The 9,619-nt window shown below is 33.6% G+C and overlaps 1 protein-coding gene and 1 long non-coding RNA gene across 17 annotated transcripts; one reads left to right on the top strand and one right to left on the bottom strand.

The window, feature by feature from the left end:
- Positions 1-421: 421 nt before the first annotated feature.
- LOC147381054 (SGS domain-containing protein) lies at positions 422-2,609 on the bottom strand. The gene is made up of 4 exons (XM_086430910.1): positions 2,508-2,609; positions 1,086-1,244; positions 735-974; positions 422-485 (listed from the first exon to the last, which is right to left on the bottom strand). The coding sequence occupies exons 2-3, from the start codon at positions 1,212-1,214 to the stop codon at positions 846-848; spliced, it is 258 nt and encodes an 85-aa protein (XP_086287036.1). The 5' UTR covers positions 1,215-1,244; positions 2,508-2,609; the 3' UTR covers positions 422-485; positions 735-845.
- A 159-nt stretch (positions 2,610-2,768) lies between these two features.
- Positions 2,769-9,295, top strand: LOC147381053 (uncharacterized). 16 transcript variants are annotated; one of them, XR_015174809.1, is made up of 8 exons: positions 2,769-3,001; positions 3,517-3,573; positions 6,915-7,030; positions 7,184-7,243; positions 7,312-7,413; positions 7,511-7,613; positions 8,596-8,765; positions 8,916-9,274. It is a non-coding gene; the product is annotated as an uncharacterized LOC147381053 (long non-coding RNA). The 16 variants fall into 16 exon arrangements; XR_015174803.1 differs by having other exon boundaries at positions 6,915-7,071; positions 8,916-9,269; XR_015174797.1 differs by lacking the exons at positions 6,915-7,030; positions 7,312-7,413; positions 7,511-7,613 and adding exons at positions 6,288-6,492; positions 7,031-7,071 and having other exon boundaries at positions 8,916-9,195.
- Positions 9,296-9,619: the final 324 nt, after the last annotated feature.

Genomic DNA, 9,619 nt, shown 5'->3' with positions numbered 1-9,619 from the left:
TAAGCTTAATTGGGATTGGGTCATAATAGTGTCATCCATCTAACATGGTTGTTAAATAATTTTGGGTTTGGGTTTTGGGCATCAACCCACCTAACCCGTTTAGACGCGTTTAATTATTCTGTCATTAATGTGTAATTTTAAATATATCAATAATTATTTAAGAATTTTTTAAATTACTTATTTTGTTTCTAGAATTTCCTAAAACTTTTTTATAATGCATTTTTTTTATTATCAAATTCTATAAAATATAAAGGGTATTTTAAGATATTTTTAAATTAATGAATGGTTAAGCTTTAATCTGAGAAAGAAAAAATAATTTTCTTAATAGGCTATTTATTTATATTTGTATATTTTTACTCTATTTTTTCATTAAAATCTAGAGGTATGTAATATTTGATTCATAATATTTTCAAAATTACCCTCTTTGAAAAATCCATTATTCCTGCCATGGGATCTTTCTCTTTGTTGTCAAGATTCGGCTTCAGCTGCAGAACACCAAAAAAATAAAATGAACTCATTGCTCATTTTCAGAAACAACCTGAAAATAAGCGGTTTTGTTCATATACTTCAATGTAATAGTAAGAGAATTTTTTTTTCTTTTTTTGATGGGTAAGCTGGGCTTGAAGACACGATCTCAAAGTTGCTTTGCAATGTGTCAAACCAACTGAGCTATGGGTCTCAGTACCGTAAATAGTAAGAGAATTGAAGAAAGGAAAAGCAAATGCTTTACTTGCCTTGTCTTCTTTGAATTGCAAATCTAATCAGTTCCCCTTTGAAGCTTTGAATAGAGTGATAATAATCTTTGTAGGCTTGACAGTCACCTTAGATTTCTCTGGTACAATCTCTTAGTTCAATTTTGGTATGGCACATCGAAAATTCTTCCCTTGAACATCATTGAATTTTATATCAAAAGACATCGGATTGAATGAAGTCTCTACGTTCTCTTGCTTGACTCCCTCCAGAGACACGTAAATCTAAAGACAAAGAAAATGTAACCGATCAAAAATTAACCATGGGATATTATAAGAAAGTATAATATATATAAACATTCTCATCACCCAAGGACAAATATATGATCATCTCACCTTGATTTTTTCATTGTCTTGCTCCCAACTGAATGAGCTAAGAGTAACATATTTCAATGCAGGGTTTGAGAGCACAGATGCCTGAGTTGGAGTCGGAGCTGGTGAGGGAACTGGTGCTGGAGTCTGCATAGCAGGTGTAGAAACAGCATCTTGTGTTAACTGTGGAGAAAAGGCAAATAAAGTGAAAATTAGAATTCAAGAACACACAAATGTTGCAAGATTTTCTCAGTTCAAGATGAAGTCTACTTCCTAGCCAAGAAAATTTAGACCTAGAAAGTAATCAAATAAGTATTTGGGCAAATCCACGCCCAAAAAGACTTCAAATATAGGATATGTTGTGAGCGTATTTTCCTCCATTCTCGGTGTGTCAAACCCCGGTTAAGCTCCGTAACCCTCTTATATTCATAGTTCTTCCCTTATCCAACAAATCGGTCTTTTGGAGTAGTTGGTCGGTTAACATGGTATTAGAGTGTCAAGTCCGTATATATAGGTCACGGGTTCAATTCTTTCCACCCTTATGGGTGAATGGGAGTGTTAAGTATATGTTTTCCTCCACTCTCGAGTGTGTCATACCCCAATTAAGCTTTGTGAGTTAAGCCTGTGACGCTCTTATATTCGTAGTTCTCGGGTTTCATTCTTTCCACCCTTATGGGTGAGGGAGAGTGTTGAGTGTATATTTCCTCCATTCTCAAGTAGATCATACCCCAATTAAGCTCTACAACCCTCTTATATTCATAGTTCTTCCTCTATCCAACAGATCAGTCTTTTGGAGTAGTTGGTTGGTTAACATGATGCTAAAAAATTCAAGCACCTTATACTTTCAAATATTATTTCCCTCCTAACCATGCTTCTACCGCGTTACATAGGGTTCATGATACCTATTCTATTAGCTATCATCGCAACTCTTCATCCCTTGGAATTTCAAACCTCATAGCATACAACTTTTGGATAAAACAACAAAATTTAATTACAAAAAAAAAAAAAAAAACCCATATTGAACCAAGTTTCAAAGATCAAAACTTCTTGGTTAGAAAAATATTGAAGCAATCAAGTGCAAAGGCTTATGTTGGAAGATTGCAAATTAGCGGAATGAGAACAAACAAGAGGATGAGAATTAGGCCACAGTAGTTAAAAATAGGAAATTTATAATTATAATCAAAATTAATGATGGAGACCATAAAACCTTCTAAGAATCAATAACACAAGTGATCAACTTATCCTGACAGACAAAATGGGCATCATCAAATGGATAATTCGCACTTCCTCTTCTATAATTTTTAGTTTTATTTTAGATAAATCTATACAAATCGAAATAAATGATTGCTTTGATCGAATTCTTAATAGCAGAATGAGGTTAGCAAATAAAACCTAAACTGAAAGAGAATATTTCGCAAAAAAATAAAATAAAAATTTGAATCAAACCTTCTCTAAGTTGCGGATCTCAGAGGAAATGAGGGATATAGTACGAGGCCTCTTGGCGATGTTTTGAAGGTGGCGGAGCTCTTCCAAGTCTAGAGCCAATTCCACTACGTGAAAATCATAATTTTTTCTAAAAAAATTTGTTGGGCCTGGCCTGTCGAATTTTAAATCCGAAACTCCGCGGCCCATGGACCACGTTTTCGGTCGAATTTTAAACCAAAATTATCTTTCCCTCCTTCCCTCTCTCATAGTTGAATCTTACTATTTCTCTCACAGTCGATCGATCAACCTCTCTCTCTATCTCACTTAATTGATCGACCTCTCCATTGCTTTCTCACTGTCGATCAATTTCTCTCCTTGTCTCCCTCGATCTCATCTCTATATCGATTTCATCTCTGGATCGATGTCATCGCTCAATCACTCTCTATTTGATCGCTCGAAGTGATCTCTCGATCTCTCAAGATTGGAAATGATGGAGTGATCTATTATTTTTTAAGGTGAATCTCTCTCTCTCTCTCAGGTTGATGGATCCATAGCGTTGTTCAGATTGATGAGGATGAGATCTAGGGTTTTGGATTCCTCAAAATATATTAACTAGAAACAGAATAGTTCAAAAAACCATCCATCCAAACCCTAGGATCTCCTTTAGGTTTAGATTTTGAAATCACCTTAACTTCCTGTATAAAATCTTCTTCATTGATTTCTTCAACAGATGTCATTTCAACATTAGAAATATCTCCTTCCTCGATAACTTGAACTAGAGAGCCAACTTTCTCCATTAAAACTAGGGATTGCAAATGATTTCATAGATCTGAGTGTTTTGATATGATTAGATCTGAATTTTTTCACCATTTTTTTTCTTTCTCCTTGGATTCAAGTAGATATTCTACGATGAGATTTTGAGAAATTATGGTTTGTTTAATCTGATTATAAAATGGAGGGAAAATTTTCTTTGTTTAGTGGCTTTAGAGCTATTCAATCTTTGAATTTTCTTTACTTTTTTATGTTGCAGGAAGCATGTGAGACAGAGAACAGCTCGGGGAAGATCTTTGTTGCACGATCTGAAACGGTACAGATTTTGGATTTTAGCTTTTTTTGGATTTTAATGTTTTTTGTTAATTTAGAATTTAGAATTTAGAATTGACAAATTTCAACTTAAGATTTGATTTTATGTTTTAGTTAGTTTTTATGAATTTTCATTATATATATTTCATAATTTTTCATATATGTTTTTTTTATTGTTTTTAACAATTTTGGAAGTTTTCCCTTGTCGATTTAAACCTATAATCCAACTTTTTGACGATTTTTGAGACATAGTTGACCTAGAATCAATGTTGGGTTGGAACCTCATTGTATCATATATTTGTCAAAATCCAAATCCTTGATCTAGACCTAAAGTTATTGGATTGGATTTTAAGTTTGATTCGATCTATTAATAATCCTATCACACTCAATGAAAGAAAAAATAAAAAAAAAAACAGTCTAATGTGCATGCCACCCAACAGTGTGAGATGATCACCAAACATATTGTGGACCACACCATCAAACTTAGCCAACCATGATGGATTGAGGTGCATGAGATGCACCCTATCATTATCATTTTAGGGATCCGAATAAAATTGGGACTATCCTTTTGGTTTTGATATGATACGGCTCTCTACCCATCTCATAAACTAGTAAGTGAAATATTGAATATTTATTTAGACTGGAGAGAGGCTGATAATACTAATATGTTAAATGTAATATTTGGTTGCTCTTGAATCCTGAAAAAAAAAAAAACACACTTTAGGATAACATTTTGATCATTATGATATAGTTTTTGAACTTTTTATTAACAAAGAATGGTTATCAAGTTTTTTTTTTGGAGAAGTAATGGTTATCAAGTTTATTTTACTAGGATTTTGATGTAGATGCCAGATTAACACCCCCCTTTTAAGTTCTTCCTAGGACTTCGAAAATGATTGCCCTTTTCTTGTTTCTTGCCCTGGGATATTGACTAGCTTGCCTGAATCTAAAGCCGTGGATGAGTGAAATCCATTCTGATCAGTTTACTTTTTTAAGCATATAAATAAGATTTTTTTTTTTTTGGTTGGGGGGGGGGGGTCTTGAACAGGTCAAAGTGTTGCTAGACCACAACCAGGAAGATATCTAGATCAAGTGTTGAAATATAGGCAGAAAATACTCGTTTGCAGGTGCTGGTATCCCTATTGGTAACTAACTACAGTCAAAACCAACCAATCCCATCACTAATAGACAACCTCTAACCAGTGGCTGCCAATAAGAAGCCTCTTAGATGTTCACAAGAATGATATTCGAGGAATTGTCCCTCACCCACACACCAGTAATGGAGAACAAAATGTGGTGGTTTGCACATCGTACTTCAAAGATCAATTATGACAACAATGAGTGTCGATCATATAAGAGATTTTTCCCTTACCCATCTTTTCAGTCATCTGTTCTTTTGTCTTTGTGTGTGTAATACTGTGTGCTATCCCTGAACAGTGGTGGAACTTGTGTTTTCCACCTTGGTATTGTTGTTGTCTTCGAGAATGAATCCTCCATTGTAGGTAGACAACTGAAATGTGATGAACAATGATCATTAACCAAAAACACCAAATCTGGAATAAAGTCTCTCATCTCTCTCCAAAACATAATGTAACTCAAACCCTACAACCACCACTCTAGAATGGTATAGTTTATATAGAAAACATTCGTTGGTTAGTGGAGCAAATTGTTCCCTATAATTTAAGAATTGCAGCTTTAGCTTTTAAAAGTAACATATTTTGATTTGTTTATTTGAAGGACTGTCTCTGACTGTACAGAACCTTTGAGCATGCTAAGGTGTATGTTTATATTATAGGACGTATGGCACACCTTTTTGGTCCACTCACTCACTCATTCATGAACTTTTACCCATATTTTGATGGACCTACAAGTAGCTTGATTGATACCAAAAGTTTGTTTGATTGGTGATTCTTAAACATCTCAATAACAGCACATGTGACTATAGCAGTTAGGACTGATTTTCCTAAAAGTCTTTGGATAAAGTTTTCAATAGCATTGGTGATTCTTAATCAACAATCTAAAAATCTGAAAGAATCTAAATCTGGCTAAAATCAATTGTGTTTCTTTCTCAATTTTAAATTCCTAAAAAATTTGATCTTTGTGACTTTAATGGATGGCTGAGCTCTGGGAATGTTGGATTCCCACTAGGAAGCAGTTCAAAGCAATCCCACACACCTTTCCTTTTCTCACCCACTTTTCCTCTCTTTATCTTTGCCAATTCTTCTTTATGTTTATTTTTTTAACTTTGAACAATCAATCAAATAAAATTCACTGCTCTCTATGCCAATGGGTGCCTGACAGACAGACCTACAAAAGCATTTTGATTTAAATTTATTAATTTTATTCACTCACTTAGCTTTCTATTTTAATTTCTTTGGTGCAGGATAGAAGAGAATAGAAAAATCTCACACCAACACCTCTTTCAAGGCAAATGTATGATTGAAAACTACAAGGAATTTTTATTCTCTCATTCCTTTTGAAATTAACAAGATTTGTTTAGGCTTTTAAAAAAAAAAAAAATTTTATCTGTTTATATATTTTCTTTACTTTTACTCTGATGAACCATTGGAGGCATGTTAGTAATTCTCTTTTACAACCAAACCTGTCTTCTTCTTTTTTTTTCATTCTTGAGTCTGACAGAAGCTATTAGAAGCATGAAGAGCTCTAGTTATCTGGGTCAGATGTAATCTTAGCTAAAATAAAAGAAGTCCATTTCAGGAGTGATTTTTTGAGTCCATCAAACCAGTCCTATTATATCCTCATATCATCAGAAGCTGGTTTTGGCATCTGGGTATCTCTGGTTTTTGAACCTATAATTCAGTGGAAGCTATGGAAAGTAAAATTTTCCCCCTTTTTGTGGTTTTGTTTTTGTTTTGGACTTCTACAAGTGCTTTGCTTTCTCCCGAAGGTGTTAACTTTGAAGGTAATTTGATTTTTGTTTTTTTTCACATTTTCTGAGAAAACTTTTGTAAACAAAATGAAATTTCTGAAAACAAATACTCTTCTCTCAAAAACATAAGAGAGAGTCTGAACCACTTCATTATATATAACATATTACAAAGGGATATACTAGTTTGTTTCTCTGAAACTAATTCCATAACAACTATAACAAACTTCTATAACGGAATTAGTTAATTACAATCTTCTAGAACTCCAGCTGGATCCAAGTCATCATGATGAGCTGTCACATGCTGACTTGTCAAGTGTAGAAGCTTCTTCTAAGTTCTTATGGTTTTCATTCTGCAATTCTGCCATCATTAATCCCAATTTTTTGAGATAATATGATTTTCACAGGGATTTGTGTGATTATGTTCTAGTTTCATACTTGATGTTTTTCTTTTTCAGGATGGTTAACCTCATGTTTATATTATGTTTTTCCCCTATGACAATGAAGTAAAGGGTTCTCATGACTCGATCTGTCTAACCCTTAACCTCCCTTTCTGTGTGATATACATTTTCAGGTTTGCCAACTTTATCTCTCTTTCCATTTCTTTACTTCATGGTAAGTGTATTTTACTTCATTGAATTTTGTTCATCACTTATCTTTCTGTCAATTTGCTCATATTCACGTCAAATTTGTACTAAATATTCTTATAAAGTAAATTTCATTGTAGATACAAGACTTTCATAATGCGGAAAAGGAAGAAGATATTGGATCTATGCTGGTTTTGTGGGTGAGCACGTGTTAACGATAGTATCTCATTTGAGTACTTCATAATACAAAACTTATAATGTGTTGTAGGAGCTTCATATATGTTTGGAAGAGCTTTAACTTCTATTCTTTGGGGAGTTATAGCTGATCGATATGGTCGAAACCTGTTACAGTGTTGGGCACAATTTCAGTGTTAGTATTGCTTGACATTATTCCCTATATAATTAAACATGAATTGTTGTCTCAAAACTATTTATGTTATTTACTCTGTTTTAATAATACATATCAGGGTCATAGTCAACACTGTCTTTGGTCTCAGTACAAGCTTTTGGATGGCACTTATTACAAGGTTTCTTCTTGGATTTATGGATGGTCTAGTTGGTAAAATAAAGGTGTGTGTACGTGCATGCGTGAGACTATATATTTGTTGAGTGTATATTTTCTTCCACTCTTGGGATACGGTTTTAATGATGATGGTGGGTTAGATGGTGTTTGTTTAGGTAGACGTGGTTTTAGGTAGAGTGGAATGGAGGAACAAGCTTTGTTTATACAACCCCAAATCCTTGAGATAAGGCTTTGTTTATGAAATGCGTTGACTTGTTTATAGTTTGGCATCTTATAAAGCTTCGTAGGTTGGGCTTTACTTCATTTCATGCCAAAATAAGCAAGAGGTTAAAATTCAATTGCTAACTAAATCTGTGGTGGACTGATGCCTAGGAAAGAGATATTGATTTCTATATCAGGGACGGTGCGCACTTGCCCACATAAGAGAAAAGACAGTACTATAAGCAAAAATATTTGTATTAGTAAAATTAACCTTTAGGTTTTTAGTTCCCCTGAGCATTTTGTGGTGCTTTAGAAGAAACACATGTAGCTAAACCTTCATTTTTCTGTAAGAATACTCAGCTCCTTCTATGATTGAAGTACTTTGGGAACCATTTTTGTGTTGGTTAGTAAGGTTTTTATTTGTATATTTTTGTCTGCATCAATGAAGGTTGTAACATTAGTTCGTGATTCATTGCATGAAAACTCGCTTCTATAGCTTTCTTATTTCTTATGAATGTATACCATTGTCATTGTGTTAGTCTTTGATGGAAATTCTTTGAGTTACAAAGAGGTTTGAGTGGTGGTACTTAAATGGCTACTATTAATAAAAAGTTACACCTGATTTTGGAAGCATTTCATATATTTTTGGGTATTTAGCCGATGCTTAATCTTGCTGTTGAATCGTCACAGTGCTGGTAAAAGTTTTGTTGCTGAAATCTTGATGTTGCGACAAATCGTGTCAACTGGAAAAATGACAATTCTTGTACTGCCATATGTGTCAATTTATGCAGAAAAAGGTATTTTTATTGTCTCTCTTGTTACTTGCAGGTTCCGTATTCTTTATTTAGTACTGAAGATGTGACCAAGGAGGTGGAACTCTGCTTAAAGATACTTCTGTAGCTGTCTGCACTATAGAGAAGGCAAATTCTTTACTCAACAGATTGCTGGAAGGACATCTTTCTCAAGTTGGAATTATTGTGATAGATGAATTGCATATGGTATGGATTTCTTTGTTTTTGATCAAATCTTTCTTTGTTTGAATGTCTATGTGAAACAGTTCAAATATTTGCAGCTCTAAATGTCAATATCACCATTGTGTTTTCTTTTAACATATTTGACTGAACCAAATGGATCTTTGCTTGATTCAGGGAACTCCTGTTAACATCGCCGTTGGCTCACACATGTGGGCTGAGGATTCGGAGGTTGCGTGGATAGATGGAGAAGTAATAGAAATCAAAGGAAACGATGCCACCATAATTACCCAACATGAAAAAATAGTAAGATATATATATATATCATATACTGCTTTATTATCAGTTATTTGTAGCTTCGACAGAATTTTCGATCTTAATAAAGAGGTTTACATGTATATTAATTTTGGGTTATTTAGTTTAATTTAGAGCTTGTTTTATGATTTTTCTTTTGTTTTTTCTTTTTCTGATTTTTTTTATTATTGTTTCGTTCATTGTGATTGGTGAATTAGAGGACCGTGTTATTGTTTGTTAAACCTCCAAATTTGACGGTCATACTCTATGGATTTTTTTATATATTTTTTAAGTTCATTCTCCAATAATTTGATAGTCTAGGGCCGTCAAAAAAAAAAAAAATTCTACAAGAGAATATTTGACGGGAGGGTCCATCAAATTTCTCAAAATTTGACGGGCTAAGACCGTCAAATATGAGTCTTTTTCACATAGTGTTCCTCCGCCATTTTTTGTTCTCTAAATTTACAGAAAATTTAAGAAATCAAACAAGAGTGGACGTAACACTTGTGCGTTCTTATTCTTATTAGGGTTTTATGAGAAAGTTCTAGAGAACTTGTTAAAAAAAAAAAAAAAAGACCCAAAGTTCT

This window comes from Akebia trifoliata, unplaced genomic scaffold (assembly GCF_017979445.1).
Source record: "Akebia trifoliata isolate Shusen 1 unplaced genomic scaffold, ASM1797944v1 Contig00798, whole genome shotgun sequence".
Taxonomy (NCBI): Eukaryota; Viridiplantae; Streptophyta; class Magnoliopsida; order Ranunculales; family Lardizabalaceae; genus Akebia; species Akebia trifoliata.
This window is presented reverse-complemented; position numbering and strand designations above follow the sequence as displayed.

Coding starts and splice junctions, on each gene's coding strand:
- LOC147381054 (XM_086430910.1), bottom strand. CDS start 1,214: ATGCAGACTCCAGCACCAGTTCCCTCACCAGCTCCGACTCCAACTCAG. Junction 975..1,085: donor AAGACAATGAAAAAATCAAG/GTGAGATGATCA, acceptor CTTTGTCTTTAG/ATTTACGTGTCTCTGGAGGG.